Source organism: Ascidiella aspersa, chromosome 8, assembly GCF_963924565.1.
Source record: "Ascidiella aspersa chromosome 8, kaAscAspe10.2, whole genome shotgun sequence".
Taxonomy (NCBI): Eukaryota; Metazoa; Chordata; class Ascidiacea; order Phlebobranchia; family Ascidiidae; genus Ascidiella; species Ascidiella aspersa.
This window is the reverse complement of record NC_139454.1, coordinates 6,843,684-6,868,178: the sequence shown is the minus strand read 5'-3', so window position 1 is coordinate 6,868,178 and position 24,495 is coordinate 6,843,684. Positions and strand designations below refer to the sequence as shown.

Below are 24,495 nucleotides of genomic sequence, written 5' to 3'. Positions count from 1 at the left end.
TTTCACTTTGTGAAATGTTTTTATCAACTTACGAAACCATCAGATGTTTGGTTTCTGTCTGTGTCGGACTGTTTTCAGATTTATAACAAAAATAAAATACAGTTAACACATTAAAATGACAAACCCTTCGATTATTGCTTTAAGCTTATTGTAATTACCAGACAAAAACGATAGAATTAAAATATCTCCTCCATATTCTCCATTTTTCTAGCTGCTTTTTTCTTTTGATACTAATTAGGTCTTAGCTATGTATCTATTTGCTCGGAGGTTTATCGAATTATTACCCGAATATCGAAACGTTTGACAGTGTCTCGAGAATGCTAAGTAACGGATCTCGACAAAAATACCCGAAATCCATTTTTTAATTTTTTTTTGATATCAAATCGACCATAAAAACTTTGCAATTTATTTGGTCCTTTTAACTTTTATTTCTTGTTGCAAGGTCGTCGTTTATGGAGACGCTTTTCCGAACAGCTTCAAGCAGTGTTGGAACCTCACCTTTCGTCACGGTGAGTGATCTAAACCGCACATTGCAATGAAATTCAACAAGCGAACAAAATAAACATACGGAATTGTACATCAGCCGTGTAGTGACGTTGACAGGAATAAGTTCTTAAAGCGCCCCGTATATTAATTTGCCTTTTTCACCTAAACGTTATCCCCCTAAATAATTATTTTGTGGCTTTTTGCAGGACTATAAACCCAATATGTGACTGTACTAAAAGTAATGCAATTTTTATCTCTGTTTTTATAAAAAAAACCTTGACAAAACGTTCCGGACGGAATTTCCATTTCTTGCCAGTCAAATAATAGCCATAACTAGACGCTTTCCGGCAATATTAATTACTCCATTGTAAAAGAAACTGTTTGAACAGCCCTGTCGATACTGTTTCTATCATTTCTCGTAGTTTCATCCAAGTTTCATGGCGACCATACGGCCTTCTATAGCCTGGTCTTTGGTATGTTTGCCCCACCCCTATCCGCTAAACACGCCTTAAAACTATAAGAGAAAATATTCTTAAAAGTGCTTTACGGAATTTGATCACACGATGCCCTTCGAAACGCATAACGATTATTCTTTTTTTTTTTATGGCACCTATTCTTAAACGCGAAACTTCTGTTTTTTAGCTACATGCTCAAGATATCCGACCTCAACCTGTCTGCGATGAAGAGGCCTATCTTGCATCGGAAGCAGAATATGGGCTTTCAGGAGTGGATTGGGACGATGTGCGCAGTTCTCATGCAAATGGTAAGTTATAGTACGGTATACGTGTATAGGGATGTCCGACAATTTTGAATTTAAGCTGACATCCGATGCCAACTGGTAGTATCGGTACTCGTCCGATACCGATCAGATACCAAGCCAATATAGGCATTTAAGGCCTGATTTTGCACGTAATGCAACAATTTTGACCTTAAATATTTTCTAATTTATAAAAAATAGTAGGTTAACAACTGAGGGTAATTAAACTTATCGGTCGATCCCTGCTACCTTATATATGTTTTGTTTCTATATTCCTGCTGGCCAACTTACACGATCGGCTGATAAACGTTGAAGTAAGCAATAGGGATTTAAACGTTCAAAATGCAACCTACTTCTGTATGGGCTTTGATATTCTTACTTCGTCTTACTACAACCTTCAAACGTCATGGTCTATAGTTGCATGGTTTTGTAAAAAAGTTAAAGTTGTTTTTTTAAGGTAGCGCATACCAAAACAGTTTTCAGTTCCACTAAAATATTGAGGTTTATAGAGAACGTGAATTATTACTAAGGTGTAACCAAGCTTAAGTTTTGGAGCATGTAAGCCATAATAAAAATCTTAAAGCTCATTCAGAAGTAGGCTCATTTTGAACGTTCAAATACATCTTTATTCGTTTTCAACTTATGTTAAAAATAAATAAAGGGTTATTCGAAACGTTCAAAATGCTGCCCATTCTTCTGCATGGGCTTTCATATCCATATTAAGCGTACGTTTATTTTTGTATTTCTCTCTAGGCCACTTCGGCCGCCGACGAAGCGTCAAAGGTACGTCGAGTGGCCCAGGCTTGCTCCGCAGTGGTGCGAAACGACATCAACGTGGCCTTGTTTCTCTTGCCCCACCTAGTGTTGGAAGTTCTGCGATGCGACGACCAACACACTGCTTTCATCATAGAAGAGGTAAACGGCTTGTTGCTTTTTTGTGGGTGAATGTGCAGTTTTATTTCTTACGTGCCACTCCATTAGAAGTGTGGTAAACGTGTTTTTCTAAAAATATATTTTATTCTTTGTTTTGGTGCACTTTGTTTTTAAAAAATTGTGTTTTCAAATCAGATTTTCTCGTCTTGTTTTTATCTTTAAATATATAAGGCATTTAAAAATCAAATTAGAATTGTAAAGTTTTAAAACCGTCGAACTTTAGGATCTAATTTGCACAGAAATGTTGTGCGTTTTACTACATTTTTCACATTGTGTTATCGTAAGTAAATCATTGAAATATTGTATTCCACTTTAATGATTAATTACACCTTTAAAAACAAAACCTTGCTGATGTATATGAAATAGTGAATCATTGAAGACAATAGTATATCACCGAAAACATCACTATCAAGCTAGGCAACTAACTTATAAAAATTATTCAGCAAATAAAAAAATCAGACCCTATTGGGTATGCGTGGACTAGTTTTAGGAGGTCCATGAAGGCCAAATTAAAACATTGGTGTATAACTTGGGAATAAATATTTCAAAAGAATACAGTTAAAAATGGAATAAATATTTCAAAAGAATACAGTTGAAAACGCTTTGAAGCATTCTCCTTGAATTTATTGAGACTTTTTCAGCTTAACACTTTTAGATGAAATACACCAGGTTTCTCAAGTCTGCCCGTTTTATAAAGTCAGCTCTAAAAATTTTATGTCGATACAAATCAATGAATTATTATTTTAGGACTCCTTTGCTAATGTCTTTGAAAATATTTTTTCTTGGCAAGTTTCCTCTTTTTGCATTAGGTGATCGCGTTTTTTGTTCATGTTAGCATAACAAAATTGTTTGCAGTATTCAATTCAACTTTCAGGATGTAGTAAACAAAAAACTTCATAAAAAGGATACATATATTATTAAGACAGGCTTAATGCTTATGTATATGTAATAGTAAATCGTTAGAGACAAGGATATATCACCGAAATTATCAGTATCAAGCTAGGCAACAAGCCTGGCCACATTAAATTAAGCTATACCATTAAGTTCTGGTAATGCTCACAAAATATTTTCTTCTGCAAAATTTCCCCTTCTTTACATCCAGGTGATGGCGGTCTTGGAGAGCACTGATCAGATGCAGGATCGCAAGGAGCACTCCAATCCTCCATCCGCATCTGCATCCGCAACTTCAACTTCCGGAACCAGCTCCCAAGAGGACTCCAAGGTGAGGATGCGGATCAAAACGAAAATAAGTTTCGTCTTTTGGTCAATCTTTTGTTGTCAACTTGTCATCCTCAGTTTACGTTTTTTGAAAAGGCTTTTAAAACCTCATGTTTTTTCAAAAATCTTTGAATAGTCTTGGAATTTATTTTACGCTCATTTTCTTTTTAAAGATAGGACTGATGTGCAAGTTTCTTCCAACAAACCAAGACAATTTTTTAACTAAAATAAATGATTTTTGTTTTATTTTTCCTGGAGACTTCTTAAAAGCGAAACTGGTTAGGCTTAAATGCGGTTTACAGCACCTTATTGTCCTCAAAAGGCCCCTGTTTGCAAAAAGAATACAGCCAATTACAAGTTTGATTTTTTAAAGTTGTTTTCTTAAAATCGTAATGAGATTTTAAACAAGAATTTGTCTTTTTTTTAAGTTTTTTTTTGTTTGAATATATACACTTTTATATAATAGGTCAACACCAGATGACGTAACAAATCGAACTTCTTGATAAAAATATACCTAATTTGTGAATATTTTTCTGATGCGATACAGGTGACGTCACTTCACGGTTCACCGCTCTCGCAGTTATGCGCTCAGGCCATTTTCACCGTACTTGATCACGTGACCCGTTGGCTGCGACAACCAGCGCCCACTAGTGGAGGAACGCTGGCAAAGACTCGACACAATAGGTGGAAACGAAAGCTAAGCCAGTGGTTCTTAAATATTTTAAGCCTGCGGCATACTAAACAAATATAAACAAAATTGCATCACAATTTGTAAAAACTAGGGCACTTACCTGACGGGGGTCTTTAACCGGATCACTGTGGAGTTTGTGTCCTACATGCCATTTTTTCCCATCCCCTGGGTAACACCGGGTTTTTTTGGGACAGTAAAATACTAAAATTATAACCTTATTGATACTTATATTATTACCTGCACCATAACCAAAGAGGCGAAAATGTTGACCTTCTGCCGATGCGCAGTTCAACTCGGGCCCTACCTCCAAGTGGCGGCACCATCTCCCTTTGGGAGAATAGTTGTCCTGAGGACTGGGTTTGAACCTATTACTGACACTTCAGGCATTCCCGGCCTCCTTTTGGCCAATGGGAAGAAGAAGAAAAAAACTATTAGGGCGTCCCAATGTCGACAAAACAAACGGTTGCCAGACCCATGCTCTCCGATCGTCTCATACCACATACCTACAGTTTTATTTTGGCTATTTAGGCCTTATTCCGATGAATTTAGAACGTATTTCGTCAGATTTAGGTCTTATTCAGGCGATTTCGATCTTATTCTGTGCTGGATGTAACTGCGTATTTGGATTTATTATGTCGTTGGTCTTAATACTATGGTTTTATAGATTTTTTTTTGCTTTATGTATTGTTGCTTTTTAGGCTTGTTGTGTGTTTCCAATTAAACAATTAGAAAGTGAAAATCTATCTGCAAATAATCGGTAATTACAATAATAGTATCAGTTGTTTTACCGATATCGATATGCCTAATAGCGTTTTAACTTCCATAATAAAAGACACCCCTACTGCCAATATTACTGATTACCCCCTTACTGCTTAACTTTACAGGGAGCGGCAGCTTGCCAAAGCCTTTCTCGCCAAAGTACCCCAGAAGAGTCTGGCTATGACGTCACTGCGTTGTCGGGCCCACTCCAGGGCGCTAATGCACTACGAGGCCTACCTGAGGTTAGCTAAAATGAAACTTGGTCCGCGATACCAATGTTTTTTATGTATGTTTTTCCTTTTTAAACGGATTATATGTTGGCCCTGCTATAAATGACATGTTTTAAAATGTTATGCAAAATTAAAATTTTGGCGTAGGCTACATGAAATGAATAACTCAAAAATTTCCAAACCTTATGCCCTTTCTGTAGATGCTTCAATATAAAAGTAACACCTATATCCAACCTAAAACTTTGAAAAATAAACGAACTGTGTAGTGTTCTAAAAATTACTTTTTTATGACGCCACGTTTAGTGTAACTCTGTGACGAAACGTTTTGACGTAAATTTGTGAGGCCATCTCTAAAAACATTCCATGCCCCCCCAAAACAAAATCCTAGATCCGCGCCTGGAAATCGAAGCGTGTACAGAATTGCAGCCAACGTGTAGCTCCCTTTTAATATAATTAATTGCAATTCCGGAGTAGTGCATGGCTACATAAAATAAATCATCTAAATTTTAAACTCCAAATTTCCAAATTATGCCCTTTTATGGCTTATCAAAATTAAACCGTTGAATACACAAATGCAGCCAACGTGTGACTCTCTTTAAATATAATTAATTGCCATTTCGGCGTAGTGCAGGTCCACATGAAATGAATCACCTAACATTTTTAACTCTAAATTTCCTAACCTTATGCCCTTTTATGGCTTATAAAAATTAAAGCGTCTACAGAAATACAGTTAACGTGTAGCTCTCTTTCAATATAGTTAATTGCAATTTTGGCGTAGTGCATGGCTACACAAAATATATCATCTAAAATCCTAAACTCCTAATTTTCAAACCTTATACCTTATACCAGGGGTTCCAACCTTTTTACAAACTCGTACCACTTGGACGCTATGTACGGTCACGAGTACCACATCTTACAGAACAACTAGTTTGGTCGAATCATATTTTTTATCTTTTTTTTTAGCTTGCAACTAGCATTATTCAACGCTATTTGTAGTTTTAGCTATAAAACAGTAGATTATATCTATCAAGATCAATCATTTGACATAATTTTAACGCCCACTGTCCCACAGCGTTTTACGTCGATTTTAAGCAACTTTGCTCCTTGTTGACAATAAACGACCTGCATTTTAAAGATCGCATTGTTTCGAAACAACGGGAATAGTTACGTAACAATAAGAATAGGCTTAGGAGAATTTTTTTATGTAAACGAAATCAGATAAACAAATTAACAAAATATGAAATTGTGAATCCAGGGTTTGTGAAAAAAAATGGAAGATACTCGCGTACCACTAGTGGTACCACAGGTTGGGAACCCCTGCCTTACACCCTTTGGCTTATCAAGTTCAAAGCGCCTACAGAAATACAGCCAACGTGCGACTCTCTATCGATGCACTTTATACATTTTCCAAACCACTTTCAAGGGAATCGTGCGATGGTAGGTGCGATTCAGAGGCGGCCAGCTTCCTTCAGCGCGTTTTCGTCGAAATGGACGAGACGGACGGTGTGGCCGGGGTGGTGGCGGTCCGGGGGGTCGAACCCACCCCCGAGACCCAACTCAAGCTACTGGAAAGCACCGGCGCCCTACAGGCAAGTTTGGACGACATTTTTGTTCTCGCTTTAGTGTTTTAAACGCTTACGCAGTGGTTCTTTTTAAGCAGGCGAGTTTGGACGCCATTTTTGTTCCCTCTTAAGTGTTTTGAACGCTTACGCAGTGGTTCTTTTTAAGCAGGCTAGTTTGGGCGCCATTTTTGTTCTCGCTTTAGTGTTTTGAACGCTTACGCAGTGGTTCTTTTGAAGCAGGCGAGTTCAGGCGCCATTTTTGTTCTAGCTTCAGTTTTTTAAAAGCTTGAGCAGTGGTTCTTTTTAGGCAGGGTAGTTCGGGCTCCATTTTTGTTCTATAGACACCGTTTATTTCGACTTCTTAAAAACGAACCGAATCGAGGCGAGAAGAACGTTGATATGAATCATCGAAATTTGGTGGTTTTGTTTTAAAATGTTTATCGGACATTCGTTTACTTTACATATTGACTGTTATTGTGTGTTGTTAGTTGCGTTTTGTATGGTACTCGCCACCTTTCAGTCTGAAGAACGCAATTTCCAATATATTTTATTGTTCACATTTTATTTTTGATTAGTTTCTAATAAGTAATTCGGCTGATATGTCGACAAACTAAGTTTTTTTTTTAAATCGTGTTTTACGTTGTTTTTGTCTGGTTAGGGTTCCAAGTATAATTCGCCACCATGGATAAAATCGTACTTGTTATTTTTGATTCATTACGATTCTACAAAAACTAAAGGGTTTTAAATCTTCTCACTCTCAACGTCGCGCATGTTTTTTAAAGGACGCTGCGGCCTGTTATGAGCAAATAATCAGCAGCGACCCGGACGACCTGTTACATCACAAAGGCTTCGTGAAATGCTTGATCGACCTCGGCCAATCAGCGACCGCCATCAGCGTGATCTCGGGCTTCCAAAGCGCACACAAGGAGTGGGAGGTTTGCTTTCTTCTACAACATGAACTCTTTAAGGCAGTGATTCTCAACCTTTTATGCCTTTATGGCACCCCTTAAAAATGATAAATAGATTTTGAACCCTCCGACTGGAATTTTCGAGTATTTTCCTGAAACGTCACTATAAATGTATCTGACAACACAATTAACTTAAAACGTGTAGGAAAATGTCTTTTGATGTAAAGGTATCTAATCGTAAGAAGCTTTCCAATTGAGCAAAAATCACTTTCTTAGAAATTGTCAATACTTTTTGGCACCCTTGAACATAAAAACGGCCGGTTGAGAACCACTGCTTTAAGGAGCCGAATCGAAACTGAACAGTATTTTAAAAGAACCTGAACCTGAACCTGAACCTGAACTCGAACATATCAAAAAGCGGTTCACTCCAGCATGACGTAACAACTAATGGCGCTGGTCTAGAATCCTACCACAACGCAAAATATTTAGTAAATGGAGTTAGGATGCGGGCTAGCGCTTGGGTTTGGATGGGTAAAGCATATTATTAGTAATGTCGATAGGCTGTACGCTGTGTAGCAAGCTCCAGTAATGGTAAACTCTACATCAGCGGTTACCAAACAAGGTTCCGTGCTGCAGTGGTAGAGGGCCGGTTATGAGAATTAGTCTTTAAGTTGTTAAACATTAGGCTTTAGACATCGAGCGAATGTTTTTAATTATTAGTTTATGTTTTAACAATATTAGTCTTTATATATGCTTTAATATTCAATAATATATCGTGTTTTACGATGTCTATTGTGTCATCATTAAGCATCTCTACTATACCTATCAACGAATTCTTTGCATGAGTTAGAAAGTTGTTATATTAGAAGAATTGTGACTTCAATTGTGTACTACAAGAAACATGAGTCAACCGACCCTTGAATTTGTATAGGGCCGCGAAATATCAAAATAATTGCAAAGCGTCCACCAGGCAAGTTTTTTGAAAAGTTAAAAGTTTAAGAACACAACACAGTTCGTTTATTGTGGTAAACTTTTAGGTTGGTGGGGTGTTAGTTTCAATGCAAAAGGAACATCACATAAAATGTTTTACGCCCTTAAATCTACTTTCCTAAACTACTTTCACGCTCTTCCTTCCAGAAAGACTTCCTCCCCCTGCACAGCGAGGCTTGTTGGAGACTAGGCCAGTGGGACCAGCTGGAGTCCCGACTTGGTCCTGACCCTGTTGCCAGGACAACTGCAGAGGACTGGGGCACCGCGGTGGGCCGGACTTTGCTGGCAGTCAAAAACCGGGACTGGGACAAGTGCCGTAACCTGGTTGACGTAAGTGGTCGTGACGTCATTCGTCTGGCTTCTGTTGTGCGTGACTTGCCTGTGAAAAATGTGTTTTTTCCATATGCATTGAACTTAAAAGTTACAAGAATCACATTAGTTTTGTTTTAAAAGCTAATTACAATTGATCGTTTCATCCGCGTTGCTTTATATGTAACGTTTTATTGACATCAATTGAAAAGCAGAAATTAAAAAATGTTAACCTGTTATAAATTACCAAGAATGACTAGTGGTTACATACAACTCACATGTAACAAGTCGTAATCGCATATATGAGATCAGGGTGACCAAAGCCCAACAAATTGGTTACAACCAACGTTACAAGGGGATTCTGAACAGTTTCACAACAATACCTACCCTACATGGTGGCCACGAAATTTTATGAAAAAAGTTTAAAGATAAACACCTAAAGTTAAATCGCTTGACGTTTTTTAATATAATCCGAAAAACGTTAAAAATGATACCTACTTCTGTATGGGCTTTGATATTCTTATTACGTCTTTGAATTAATTTGCGTTTTGAGTCAATCTGTTTTTTTTTTTTTAAAGTCAATCTGTTTTTTTTTTTCAAAAGTCCGTCGATAGTATTTGATTTTATTTTTTGTGCAGCCTATAAGTGAAATGTTAAAAAAAGTGCCAATGTAAAACCAATTATTTATTATTCGTTGTTGTGTTGAAAGTGGTAATTGTACGGATTATATTAAACATTTCACTTATAAGCTGCACAAAAAATAAAATCAAATACTATCGACGGACTTTTGAAAAATAAACAGTTTGACTTTTTCAGACTTTTCAAAACGCAAACTAATTCAAAGACGTAATAAGAATATCAAAGCCCATACAGAAGTAGGTATCATTTTTAACGTTTTTCGGATTATATTAAAAAACGTCAAGCGATTTAACTTTAGGTGTTTATCTTTAAACTTTTTTTTATAAAATTTCGTGGCCACCATGTAGGGTAGGTATTGTTGTGAAACTGTTCAGAATCCCCTTGTAACGTTGGTTTTAGGGACAACAGATACCAAGTAACCAATTGTTGGGCTTTGGTCACCCTGGTCTCATATATGCGATTACGACTTGTTACATGTGAGTTGTATGTAACCACTAGTGACTAGTCATTCTTGCTCATTTATAACAGGTTAACATTTTTAAATTTCTGATTTTCAATTGATGTCAATAAAACGTCACATATAAAGCAACGCGGATGAAACGATCGATTGTAATTAGCTTTTAAAGCAAAACTATTGTGATTCTTGTAACTTTTAAGTTCAATGCATATGGAAAAAACACATTTTTCACAGGTATATTATTCACTGTTTCTCACTAAATCAGGTGACAATTCCTATATCGATTTGCGTTTTAAACTATTTGTAAATGTCTCAATATTATTAATATGTAATGGATAGTGTATAATCAAGTCTAAAATGCTTGCGTGTATGGTATATAGAGGTAAGTATATAGTAGGTAATACAATTAACTTTTTTTCCAAAATAACAAAGTTTCGCGGTACACTTGATAATTTCTAAAGGCTTACTATAGTCAATCGCGGTACACAGTTTGTGAATCAACTTTTTTAATATCTGCCTGCTCTTTCCAGAACCTCTACCTCGGCCAAACCGAAGCCCTCTCAGCGGCCAGCATGGAAAGCGCGTCCTACCAGAGAGGGTGAGAACGACCTGCGCAGATTTGGCAAATTTCAAACTTTTTTTACACCTCCCGCAGACGCATATTACGATTCATATTCGTTTTATCGGCAACTTGTTATACAATTTTCCTTGGTTGTAAGTTCACGCCGTACGTGGATAGTGCTAAGTAGTTTGAAGTTTCAGTGTAAGAACAAGGTTGGGCAATTATTTTGACGTGGAACTGCGTGACAAAACCAAAAAAAATAAATTGGGGACTTCTTGGTGAATATAGATTAAAAAATAGACATGATGATATGGCAGGTGATTCAGAAAAGAAAATATAATGGTTGTCTTTTAAAATATGTTACTGACATTACATTGATATGTTGCCTCGTGTGTATTTATTCAATAACATATTTTAAAATCTGGGTAATTTTAAAATCTATATTTCAATAACTTATTTTTTAAATCCTAAAATTGCTAAGGGTTATTTTATGCAAAAAAGTTTATAAAAAATGGTCTGCGGGCCGCTTTAACTTGTTTGGCGGGCCAGGCCAGATCATTGGTCGTATTTTACCCAGGTCTAGCGTATACTGTTAATAGGGTTAAAATCGCCAATCCACAACGATTCAGTGTGCTATTCAAACCTCAAAATCGTTAAATTACTAATAGCCTAATCTGGTACTCTAACGTAAAAATATGAATATCTGCTAATTAGGAATGGTTTCAATTCAGTGCCAAATCGGCGCCAAGTACCAATACCACCAAAAATATTTTTTCGTATTATGCTCTAGTTTTAGCAATGCAGTTGATATTTTTAAAAGGTGCGGATTCTGTGTTAGACTGAAGTCGCAGTCCAATGTTTTCCGACAAGCAGTAAGTGATGGACCAGTCAAAAAGGCCGAAATGACTAAAGGCCTATGTTCCGGCAGTCAGAATTCAAAATTCAACAATAAACCCCATTTTAGTTACACTATATGTACGGATCTGTAATGCAGCTTGATAGTTATAAATTACAAAGCCAAAAAGGTCAAACAGATCGACTTAATCTTGATTAAACATTATCTCGTATCGAAACGTCTTAATCAAGATGTTGTCGACTCGACATTTTTGGTCTTGCAATTTATTATTTTTTTTTTAATTTATTCGCAGGTACGACTCTATTCTTCGTCTCCACGCCGTCTCCGACCTCGAGCGCGCCATTTTCGACCAATCACAGGGCCGCAATGTGGACGACGTCATGTCGCTGTGGCAACTACGCTTCCGATTGGTGCAGCCGTCGTTCCGCGCCAAGGAACCGCTCTTGTCGCTACAGCGAAGTCTCCTCGGGCTTCTAACAGATAAAGAGTAAAAGTTTTTAAAGGATATTTTCTTTAGTTATAAACTTTTTTAATTTTCGGTCCAGATTTACCAGTGTTTTACTCCAAAGCCTCTTCTACCTATATTTTTGCATAACGGTCTATTATTATGCAAAATAATAATCAGTGTTTTTTAACCTTTGGTAACCGGTCGAACCCCCATGTTATTCTGCCAGCTTTCGTCGAACCCCAAATTTTCGCTCAGTATTCATTTCTTCCTCCTAGCAGATAAAACTGGGCATAATCAAATTATAAACTGGCATTTATATAGGTTAAATTGGCCAAACTTTCAGTTTATAACGTTACATGACACCTTTCGGAGCATAAAATAAATTCGAATTTAGCTTGAAATAACAGCATTTATGTTTCAGAGGAAGTTCATGTCTAACCCTTGAAACAGCTGCGTCAAACTCCCAATAGTTCGATCGAACCCTGGTTAAGAACCAATAGTACATTTTACAAATAAATACACCTTTACAACAAACTATGTATGCAGAAATAGGCGTAAAATTGATACCGAGTCACTTAAAATAAACTTTTTGGGTGGAAATAATTGGAGCGTTTATTTGCCTAAACCTAAACTAAATTAACTTAGTAGCTACTTTATGGCCAACCTGTATAAATTTTACAGTTTGAAGAGTACATTTACCATGTTGATTGTGGAATCTAACTGTATATCGCCTATAAAGGAATTTTATGCAGCAATCCTTTACCTCAAAACTCATTTAAACATTTTGTATGAAAAACATTAATAAGCCTTTAACTAATAAGTCTCGATATAGTTAAAGATAAATTCTCATTTCAGTTTACGATTATCATTTCGTGCCCTGTATTGCGTAACTACCTATTGTTTAACAGCTCGCCGAACCTAAAGCGTCACCTAGGCAAGCTGTGGCTGCAGAGCTCGAAATTAGCGCGCAAGTCGTCGCACCTGCAGACGGCCTTCGGAGCCCTGCTTTCTGCTCAGAAGTTCGGCTTGCCCGAGCACTGCATCGAACACGCAAAGTGGCTTTGGCAGAAGGTAAACTATTCAGCCGGCTTGCGTATGTTGGGCTGTAGACCGTTGTATATAGGTATCAGTGTTGTAAACAAGTCATTTTGAAATGAATTTAAAAGTCCAAACAAGTATTTTCGAATAAAAAACAAGTCAAGTGGTTTTGGCGGAGGATAAAAACGATAAACTATTCGTCCGGCTTGCGAACATGTAAGCTTTAGTGCAGGCCATTGTGTATAGGTATCATCCGTGTTGTAAAGCAGTCATTTTGAAATGACTTAAGTCCCAGTCAAGTCATTCGTAAAATAACTTAAGTCCAAGTCAAGTCTTTTCGAATAAATACCAAGTCAATTCCCAGCCAAGTCAAATTCAAGTCAAGTCGTTGTCAAAATAACATAACTTTAAACTATTTAAATTGGCAAACTCGTCCTATATTATGAGAAATTACTCGCGTAAAAATAACATAAACGTAACATATAGCAAGAAAATTGTTTTACGTGAAAAAATTAGAATGGATAACCCAACTGTGGACTTAAGTCAAGTCAAGTCATTTGTTTAAAATAATTAAGTCGAAATCGCGATATAGTGTTCCCAAAATTGCTGGAGTATAGATCATTACCTATACTCTTTTGCTCGCAAGGTACTCCACGGTAGTAGCAAAAAGTACATCAACGAGCATTAATAAAAGCCAGGTTTACGCGCATTCGCCTGCAGATAAAAAAGTCCTCAAATTTCTAGTCGCCCAAAACCAGTGGTTCTTAACCCCCTTTCAAATCACCAACCAATTCTCACACCCTTTCTAGAATTGCTTAAATAACAAAACAATTTTAATTTTATTTTTATACAAGGAACAGATAACGCGGCAACATAATATCAAATGTGAGTTAGTTTTACATTTAACTCAGCAGAGAAATAAATTACAGTAATTAATTTTCTGTGTCTGCTTCGGCATTCCCGCACCCCTTGGAACCAGTTGTCGCATCCCCCAAGGGGTACGAGCACCTCAGGTTAAGAAACCTAAGGCCTTCTTTTTTACTCAGGGAGAAAGTCACCAGGCGCTGCTTTCGCTACAGCGAGGAGTAAGCGAGCACTTTGCCGCCGCAGCGCCCACTAGTGGAGAGCAGCGCAAGACGAGGGCAAAGGTCATGCTGCTTGTGGCAAAACTGATGGAGGGCTCGTCCAGCTTCGACAGCAACACGGTGCTAAAACAATACAAGGAGGTAAATGGAACAACGCTATTTTCAAATTTTATAGTAACCTGGGGGGTCTTTAACCGAGTCCCTTAAGGGTATTATCCTGCCTTTTTTTTTCCTGGGTAACACCGGTTTTTTGGGAGGTTTACACTAATATTCAACATTTATACTTACATTTACACTGATATCAACACTTACACCATTAACAAAAAGTAAAAATGTTAACCTTGTGCCGATGCGCAGTTAAACTCTCGCCCAACCTCCAATAGGCGGCACCATAATTATTGACATATAGCATTTCCGGCCTTCTTTTTGGCCAATGCGAAGAAAAAGCCACTTCAGTGACTACACATTCACTATTTATTTTACATTACTTTCTTTAATATCGTAAAAAAATAAAAAAATAAAATATATTTTCAAATTGATTTGCTGCAGGCCTTTACGCAACCTCTATTTTTTCCTAATGGGTAAACTATGTTGCCTATAAGCCGTTGTCTTATTATTTTTTTTTTCGTCCACCTCAAATAAAAATGGCAAATCACATAGAATAAACTTATTGGTCGAAAAGATTATAAGGTTTATTTCTCCCAACCTAAATTAAATTAACTTAGTAGCTACTGTATGGCCAACCTATATAAATTTTGTAGTTTGAAGAGTACATTTACCTTGTATGAGATTGTGTGAGATACAAGCTCATATCGAAACGTTTTAATCAAGATGATGTCGATCTACTCGACCTTTTTGGCTTTGCAGCTCTTTATCCAGCTACGTTACAGACTCGTGCATAGTGTACCCAAATTTGGAATTTGTTCAGGACTGTTCAACCCAGCTTTGAAATCTTCCCGCTGCTCACTAACACAAAATTTCGCCTGTATAAAAGTTTACTAGAGGGAACACTTATCTCAGCCAAACTTGTAACAAGCCTACCTTTACACACAGGTGGTGGCCTACATGGGCGATTGGGAAGATTCCCACTTCCACTGCGCCAAGTATTACGACAAGCTCATGACCGCCTTGCTCGGAGAGAATAGAGGAGTCGGCAAAGCACAGTGAGTTAAAAAAAAACCGTTTTTGCTTATAACCTTTTGATACAGGTCCATAAAATGGATCATAAAAAGTAATAGACTGTGGAATTTCAGTACTACGTATAACTAAAACTTCGAACCATTATGGTCCAAAATTATATTTCTGGTTTTCGATTCGTCACATTGGCGAAGTTATTACAATTCGGAAAAAAGCAAAATCAAAATATTTGTTTACAGTATTGCAACCAGCGAAAAACGCTCTTAAAATCGTCTTGCAATGAATCCATAATTAAGGCTTGTGGCTTCCCAATAAAGGCTTAATTTGAGAAAGTATGTTCGACTTTAGTAGATTACCTTGAATGATCCCCTTGGCAGCAAACCACTTGAACGTTCTGTGCTCCTGAACCAACTTCATAACAAAATTTATTTATCGCGGTGCATTGTTTCTTTTGCTGGCAAATAAGGCAATAACTAGTGTCTCTGACCGCGGTGACAAAATATAACTCCTTGACAAATTTATGACCAATTTGCTCGCTTCCAGTTGTCATTTTTCTATTTTTTTTTTCAATCAACTAATATGTTTTAAGCCAGGCGTTATAAAATTAAATTAACGTAATATCAAGAGTCTGACCCACTTTTGTCACTTGCTTACTTAAGATAAATAAAGGTGCAGGTTGTTATTGTAAACTGATTTTACCGTGATTTGCTGGCCACTAAAAGGGCTTGACTGGCTGCCTGAGGCTGCAGACTGGGCACTGTTTGTTTTTTTACATTAGAGTCTGTTTAATAAGAAGAATTGAACCAGTTGGGAAATTTATGATGTAAGTTTTATACGGCGAAAATCCGTTAAATAATAATCTGGTATGTCTGTTTTTAACACATGGTAGTAATTCTTAGTTTCCCATTTACTTACTCTAACGACTCGTCCAATTCCAACCAAGACATGTTATTGTCTGAGTGATACTCACAAAAACTAAAAGTGTAAGTTAATAGTTGGCGTTATTCGCGTCTACTATTGTAAATAGTATGGAGTCTAGGCCATAAACGCATTTACTCTAAAACAAGCATCCTTTGCCTGAGTACTATCATGTGCGTTTTGCTGTAATTCGTTCACATGTTCACCAGCACTACACCAAGTTTCCGTTTGCCAAAAACAGACCGTGCGTTTAGCTGTTTATCCACCTAATGACATAATCTATCAGTAACAAGTTAAAGTTTTAACCGTGTCTCCGGTTTACGCAGCCACCTGTACTACATCATGCACCACTACGGCTTGTCGCTGTGCTACGGTAACTCGCACATTTACGAGTCGCTCACCAAGCTGCTCACTGTGTGGTTCGACTACGGTGCAAATGCCGCCAAACTGGAAAAGGCTGGAAAACCCCAGGTAAAACATTTACTGATATATTTTTCTAGCGCAAAACAAAACCTGGTGAAAAAACGTAATTGTATGTTTCGTTTAGGGAAGTTCTGACTTTTTTGTAGAGTAATGTGCGCAAATTTTGCCATAACAAACTTTATGATAAACTGTGCACATTTTATAAAACAATTTGAGGCGCTTGTATGGTAGAGATTTTCACGCTCATTGGAGGGTTGTCTATGAGTCCTTAGAAGTCCTAATGTCTTTTAATTGGTTTGTAAATTGAAAAATGTGTTTGAAAACAATCCATGTTTTTCCGAAAAGTCTTTAAATAATCTTTGAATTTATTTGATATGCAGCTTTAAGTTATGTGCTAATCATTTTTACAATTACTACCTTCATCATTTACAATTACTACCTTCTGTCCCTCTGTAATTTATACAAGAACCAGCGTACAAAGCGATAAAGTCGTACCTGTATATTTTAAATACACTTGTTTTTTGGCAGAGTCGCGAAGATATACAGCGGGTGTTAGATGTGATTGCCGATCTTCGCAAACGACTTCCGGCTTACGTTTTCTTTGTCGCCTTCTCACAGCTTACGTCACGGATATGTCATCAGCACGGGTAATGTGACGTCACACTCTCGTACCGTGCTCTTAGTTTTGTGTTTAAGACAGCGAGTTTTATTCTTAAAAGCCACATATATTTTAACTACGATTTTGGTAGGTAGTTGTAAATTGCATTTCAATTAAAGACACTCCTAGATTAAAACCTTTTAAATACACAAGGTATTTGGATCTTTTATATGTCGTTTTTCTGTGTTAAGAAAGTGCGTTGACAAAAAAACTGTCCAAATATTTTTTATTGTGTTGACCGTACCATTTATACTCTTTTGTTTTCAAATTATATTGGAAAAAAACGTTAAGCGATTCAAGGCTCTAAATTATTTTTAAAAAGTTTTTAAATGTCTTGATTTTTAATAGAACTGTGTGCCAACCCTGTGTGGATTGTTTAACGATTTAGGCCAGTGGTCGGCAAACTGTGGGCCGCGGCCCAAATGTGGGCCTCAGAGCCATTTTTAGTGGGCCGCGAGTTACTTTTGGATAGTTTAGTGTTTTTATGTAGTTGTGGGCCGCGTGAAAGCCGTAAATTTATTGCATTTTATTTAAAAGTTGGTGTGGCATAGAATTTTTAAATTCACTCAGCTTGGAAAGGCCCACGTGCCAAATATGGTCCTGAGGAGCTATCGGACTATATTTTTTGCCAACTATACGTAAACAAAAATTTTTTTTTTTCGTTTTATATTATGTTTCACATTATGACATGGCAGTGTGTTGGGCATCAGGGCGCCGTGTAATATTTTACCCCAAATTGAAATATCCTAAATCCGCCACTGTTTTCGTAGTGGTTTTACGTCGTGGGCCTCCAATATCTCTGAAAAAAGAGCAAATTTGGCCGCGACAAAAAAAGTTTGCCGACCACTGATTAGGCAAACGGTGCTCTTTAAACATAAAAATAAAATGTTGTGTAAAACATAAAAATCCTTTATGAAAAAAGTTGAAAATCGTGACAAGCATATCCGCTACAACCCGTTACTCAATGTACCTCGGCCGAGTCCAAATCCGTTAAAAATAACTCATCGACCACAAACGATAAAAGCTCTTTCAATTCCAGCCCGACCTACGTCGAACTGAAAGAGATCTTGGTTAAAGTGATCCAGGCATTCCCGCAACGATCTTTGTGGTCGATGTTGGCCATTAGTAAGTCGACTTTCAAGCAACGTGCCGCCCGCTGCCAAGAAATATTCCAACGAGTCTCCTTTAAGACGCTCCAGGTCTCCAAGCTCATTAACGACGCCACCAGGTACCAAGAAAAAGCTGTTTGAAAAGTGGACGCTTTACTTAGCAGTATTGTAATGACTTTATTTTCTTTTTACTTGAAAAAAAAATTGAACAAAAGTGAATTACTTGACCTGAGTGCACTTAAGTTACTGTTTTTAAATGACTTGACTTTAGTCGTTTCGGAAAAATAACTCGACTTGAGCGTTCTGCATAATGGCTTGATTTGAACCCAAGGCATTTGAGTCCAATTAGGTATTTTTATTTAAATATTTTTTTATAAAATTAGGCTATTTATCTCATTTTTCTAACATGGAACAATTAGCCTGCTACATGCCGGGCTTTCCCCTTTTTTTAGTTGAGTTATTATGATAATAAGACAATTAACCAATTTTAATATTTTAAGTTTGATTTAAAAACCATTGACGTGACTTAAAGTTGATTTGCTCTAATAATGACTTGACTTGGACCTGATTTGGACAACTGATTACTTTGACTAGGACTTGACTTGTTGTTTTTTCAATGACTGGCCGTGACTTAGCTATTTCAAAATGACTTAATTGCAACAATGTAACTTAGTTTTAACTGAGTGTTGCGTTGTTAGACTGACTAACCAGCTTTTGGAGTTATGCAACAAACCGGTAACCAGTGTTCAGCCACTCAGCATCAATCAGCACTTCAAGGGACTTAAGCGCACTGTAGAAGATCCTTCGTTTAGCCAGGTACCCAGGGTTTGAATCGACGTTGTAAAACAATACATTAGTGCTATTTTATTGTTTTTGTCCCTTCGACACTATATGTACTGTGTAGAGAATAACTATCAAACTATATAAGGAAAACTCATACGTGCATTAGGGTTGTTCAAAAAAACACTTTTTTGTCAAATTTCAGTGGGAACCCCCTGGAATTGTTAGGTTGCGTCTAAAAACCCTACAAACCAACTCTGAGCGCGTTTGGTTCAGTATTGACCGTGCCACCTCAATTTGAAAATTCAGATTTGGGCTAAATTTAAAAAAAAATTCGCCTCCCCCGTGAAAAAAAAATTTTTCGTCTTTTTTTGCATTGATTTGCAATTAAATAGCTATAAATAAACCTGTTTTGCAGTAAAAAAGTGAGTGGTCATGGTATAAATGTCACATTTCAACAACATTTGTTTCCCCACTGAAATTTGACAAAAAAGTGTTTTTTTTTGAACAACCCTAATGTGCATGTGTGTATTTCAACCTATATAAAACAACTTGATATTTATCGATTGAAACGTCGTATAATGCAAATTGAGTCCCATTCATGCGATATTGGATTACCTCAATAAACATTACAATTTTTTTTTTTTTTTTTTTGTTAAAATTAAACTTTTTTTACGCTCATGAAGTTAGATTTATTGGAGGTTATGTTGGACCATTGGTTTTTTTTTTTTTTTCATATTCCTCCCTTTCCTTCCCAGTAAAAAACACGAATTATTTTATTTATTATTTCGATGTACCCTACAAACCTGTAGGAAAAGAGTCGCCATTTAAAAATATATGTAAAACTGCAACAGACACACCTGTAAATGTTAAGAAACATATGTAACTGTAAAGAAATAATATAATTAGATTAGGGGCCTAATAGACTCGTTACAACATCAATCACCAGAGTTAAATAAGCTTTTTGCTTTTTACATATAACCGATAAAATAACTTCTTTTTTTTGTCCATTTTTCCTTTCCTATTCCTCCCGGGAAAAATCCTCCTAAAATTAAAAAAATCCTCTTTAAGGTAGCCAAGTGGCTCTCATTAATAACCACTGTGCTAAAATGCATTTATTCCCAAACTAGTAAGTTTGTCTGCGATACCTTTGTGTACAGATAATGTTGCCCCTGCAGCAGTTCATGGCCGTCACTTTGCCCCAGAAGAAGGGTAACAGCGACCCAGCGTCTCAATCCCAGCACGACCCATTTCCTGAACCGGTCGTGCACATTGTCGGCTTTAACGATGTTGTAAGTTTGCGTTTTTATCGTTTTTGTTTTCTTTAATTTCTTCATTTTGTAGTTTTTCTGCAAAGCCGTTTTTCTAACTGAGTGCATGTATAGTTGACCAGCGCTTTTAATTTAATTAATCCCCTCATCAGGTCGAGGTCTTAACAAAGTTTCTTCTTAAAACAGAAGGTTTAAGTAAAAACTGATGCTTATGGTGTCTGACTGGCCGGCGACCTCTATTGTCAAGACTCACTATTTCGCAAAACAGACAGATTCACCAAACAAATCGACCGCCATTTTTTGTCACTTCCTCCCCCAGGTCGAGGTCTTGCCCTCCCTCCAGCGGCCAAAGAAGGTTTCTATGCGAGCGAGCGACGGCAGTTCCCGCCTGTTCCTGTGCAAGCCCAAGGACGACTTGCGTAAGGACGCGAGGCTCGCTGAGTTCGCAGCCATCGTCAACAAATGCCTCAAGCGCGACCCCGAGTCGGGACGGCGGGAACTACGCATCCGTACCTACGTGAGTCGAGGAGTTGGTTTTTTCATTTGTTTTTCGTTTTTTTTGCGAACGCCCGACGCGTCTAAAATAAGGTTAGAAAGGCATTTAGAAATGTAAATTAAAATTGCAAAAAACAGCTTTTTTCGTTTTTTTTATATTGTTTTCTACAAAGTATGGCGCCCAAAAAGTTTTGGGAGTTTTTAAATAAGGTAAAAAGACGTTTGGAAAATGTAAATTAGAATTGTAAAAAAAGCAAGTCTAATATTAAGGATTTTTTTTCATTTGTTTCGCCAATTGTGGCGTAAACTAGTTTTACATGGTTTTAAGAGAAGATTAAAGAACGTATAAAAAGTAAATTGAAATTGTGAAAAACACAAGTATATATATAATATTGAAAAATTTTTTTGGACTCTTTTCTGTTTTTTTAATATTTTTTCGTAGACTGTGGCGTCAACTAGTTTTAGGTGGTTCTAAAATATGGTTAAAAATACATTTCAAAAACTTTTTTTTTCTGTACCAGAGTTAACGGTACTATAGAAGGTAGAACTATTCCTTAACAACAAAAAAAATCTCTGGAAAAGATCATTGCGGGTGTTTTTTATCGTAAAACAACAACCACAACAACCTACGGACAGGCGGTGATTCCCCTGAATGAGGAGTGCGGTCTAATCGAGTGGGTGAATGGGTGCCGGCCCCTTCGCGCCATCTTGCTTGCGCTCTTTCGACGTCATCAGACCCTCGTCACCAACCGAGAGCTGCTCGGATGGGCCACGCCCAAACACGCCCCCTTGCAGTTAGGTCGTCACGCGTTCCCCTGGCGCTGTGACGTCACATTGGCCTCTGACGTGGCACCGCGTGTTCGTCACATGATTTAAGCGTTTCACCTGTGTGCTGTTTTTGGAAGTTTTTCTTTTGTTTTGCGACGGGATAGATTTTATGACGTCGGCTACTTAATTACGTCACTCGTTTGACACCTGTGTTCTTGTGCTGTTATAAACACTTTTTTTATGTTTTTAGAATTTGATTACTTGGTGTGTCTACATAATGTCACAATTTTATGAGGCACCTTGAGACTCCTTTTCTCTTGTTTTACCTTCCGCGATTTTTAACCTTATTTTTTATCGTCCCATTGCGCTTCAAATAACAGACAATTAGTGAACCGTAATAAGAATATCAAAACCCATACAGAAGTAGGTATCATTTTGAACGTTTCGAATAACCCTTTATTCATTTTCAGCATCAGGATTCGCATCGTTCAAGACGATAGCTACTTCTGTATGGGCTTTGATATTCTTACTACGTCTTACTACAACCTCCAACCATTAGGCTCTAAAATAGTGAACCCCTATATAAAACCAAGTACGAACGCAGGCGGTTGTTCCTCTGAACGAGGAATGCGGTTTGATCGAGTGGGTGAACAACATGAAAGGCTTGCGACACATTCTGCTTCCCATCTACAAGGCCAGGGACCTCTACACAAGCGGGAAACAACTGAAGGCCTGTCAGCTACCCAACTCGGCGTCACTGCAGTATGTTTCGACTATAGTTCCAGTAGCTTTTCGGGAAAAAGCAATTTAATTTTTTTTGTCTAGCCTTTAGTCGGGCGAAATAAACCAATAGTGCTCTTAGAAGATTAAAAAGTTTAAATTTTATGCCTATCTTTACTTTAGGGTTTTAGTTACTGGTTTAATTTTCAGGTTTTGCGACGTTGTCTTATTCAGCAATATTGTTTTCAAAGTTTTCTGCTGTAACTCTCGACTGGAAGTACTAGTGATCGAAAATAATATAATGACATTAAACATAAGCTTTGCATTGTTTATCTGGCAGGAGTTTTTTTGCTGTGAAGCGTGCTATGTATTAATTTTATTTTGCTGTTTTTGTTTGTATCTCCACAGCACTGCACCATTGCACACTGTTTTGTGTTACAATCATTTTTCGACAGCAAAACGTCTGCGACCTTTGAAACTTTCCTCTTATCAGTTGATAAAATCATAATAATATTAATATTATTTTTATTGTTTATATTGGGATCTAAGCCTGTTCCAACACTGTGAGTTGTTGATCTTTCATCCATAACGTAAGATGCAAACAGAACCACAGTGGTTAAAAATGTCTAATAAACAACGTTATTCAATAAAGAGTGGAATACTATAGTTACGCAAAATGCATCGTCAGTTCTGCTTGAAATCTTAATTCGAATTAAGATCTTTTTTTTCCATGACGTCATCGACATTGCAAGATTTCCTTTAAGTGATTAAAAGAGGGTTGCTTGCGCTCGACGCAAAATGCGACAGGAACAACAGGTGTACTTCCGTGTTAAAAAAGGATCCTAAAGAACAGGGATCCTAAAGAATTTTGCGTAACTATAGTATTCCGCTCTTTATTAAATAAAAAAAAAGTTGTTTTAGATAGTTTTTATAACCTTTGTGGTTCTGTTTGTATCTTTCCTATTATGACTGTTCCTCCAGGAAAAAGCTGGACGTCTTCCGGAACAAGCTGCTCCCGCGACACCCGCCCGTCTTCCACGAGTGGTTCCTTTCCAGCTTCCCGGACGCGAGCGCTTGGTACAACGCGAGGCTGGCCTACGCTCGATCTGTGGCTGTCATGTCCATGGTAAGGCGAGCTGTGCTTTATGTGGACCAGCCCTTTGTTGTATTTTGAAAAGCGATTTTTTTTTATTTCTGTTACAAGCACATGCTAGGCTTTAACAAATAACTATTAAGTTTTTAATCTGTAATCGTTGCTTAATAGATCAAGTTCGTAACAAAACATGTTCCATTTTTCGTAAAGATTTAAATTGTTTTTAATAAAACTTTACTTTGTTTGTGAGTTAGTTAGTTGGCCTGCAGTTTTGTTACCTATGTCCAGTTAATCAATTGTAAAATTCGTCTTTTTGAGCTAGGCCAATAGCCCAACAGCAACTCCCTATTTATGCAGATCAATGCAATTTATTATTTCGGCAGGTGGGTTATATCCTTGGACTTGGCGATCGACACGGTGAGAACATTCTCTTTGACGCCAACAGCGGAGAGGCAATGCACGTCGATTTCAACTGTCTCTTCAACAAGGTAATTTGACTTTCCAATCCCTCATTAAACCCGCAATATTCTATAATATATGAAAGGCTTTGTAATACGAAAGTTTGCTTCTAGAAGCGTACTTGTTACTATGATGTTTTAATTATAGCTAAAATACCACACAAGATACCGAAATCAGTGAGACGGATCAGGATTGTAGTGAAAGCAAGGCCAGGCTAGAAAAAACAACTAGCCTGCGGTGAGGTTCGAACTCACGACCCCTGGTCATACCGGGACCGTCGGTATCAACAGCCCGTATTTCAGCAACTGAAACATACATATGTATACAGTTATACACATTGTGTATATTTATGTTTCAGAAGTTAGCTCAAAGTTTGAACAGAAATTTCACACCAATTGCCACATTTTACCTTTAGTGCTAATCTTGTCTCATTAAAAATAAATGTGGTGATTCACATGTAACCAAAACGTGATTTTACGGTTAGCGTCTCTCTCTCTCTCTTGCTGGAGTACGTATGCCGGGCTACAAACCAAGCCGAATGTATTTAGACATGATTGCCGGTTGCCGCCAAACAAAGCAGTTAGCCTAGGTCTCTTCAACGAAACTCAAGATATTTACCAGATATACTCAAGATAGAAAAGAGGGTGCCGAGTATTTGAAACACTAGTTCAATATCTCAAATACAGGAGTACATTCGGTTTGATTTTATCTAATAAACAAGGATACGTATTTTTGT

At 37.4% G+C, this 24,495-nt stretch overlaps 1 protein-coding gene across 1 annotated transcript in view; it reads left to right on the top strand.

Annotated features, from left to right (window-relative positions):
• Positions 1-24,495, top strand: part of LOC146135571 (serine/threonine-protein kinase ATR-like) — a 41,013-nt gene that overhangs the window by 13,678 nt on the left and 2,840 nt on the right. Inside the window, exons 17-39 of the mRNA XM_083396079.1 lie at positions 443-509; positions 1,129-1,249; positions 1,997-2,158; positions 3,279-3,398; positions 3,942-4,078; positions 4,970-5,086; positions 6,498-6,663; positions 7,419-7,571; positions 8,682-8,864; positions 10,470-10,537; positions 11,650-11,844; positions 12,714-12,876; positions 13,890-14,069; positions 14,982-15,091; positions 16,310-16,454; positions 16,935-17,053; positions 18,104-18,292; positions 18,872-18,989; positions 20,114-20,245; positions 20,544-20,741; positions 22,092-22,249; positions 23,189-23,333; positions 23,684-23,788. Of these exons, the coding sequence (XP_083252205.1) occupies positions 443-509; positions 1,129-1,249; positions 1,997-2,158; positions 3,279-3,398; positions 3,942-4,078; positions 4,970-5,086; positions 6,498-6,663; positions 7,419-7,571; positions 8,682-8,864; positions 10,470-10,537; positions 11,650-11,844; positions 12,714-12,876; positions 13,890-14,069; positions 14,982-15,091; positions 16,310-16,454; positions 16,935-17,053; positions 18,104-18,292; positions 18,872-18,989; positions 20,114-20,245; positions 20,544-20,741; positions 22,092-22,249; positions 23,189-23,333; positions 23,684-23,788 (3,251 nt within the window). The remainder of the gene's footprint in view (positions 1-442; positions 510-1,128; positions 1,250-1,996; positions 2,159-3,278; positions 3,399-3,941; positions 4,079-4,969; positions 5,087-6,497; positions 6,664-7,418; positions 7,572-8,681; positions 8,865-10,469; positions 10,538-11,649; positions 11,845-12,713; positions 12,877-13,889; positions 14,070-14,981; positions 15,092-16,309; positions 16,455-16,934; positions 17,054-18,103; positions 18,293-18,871; positions 18,990-20,113; positions 20,246-20,543; positions 20,742-22,091; positions 22,250-23,188; positions 23,334-23,683; positions 23,789-24,495) is intronic.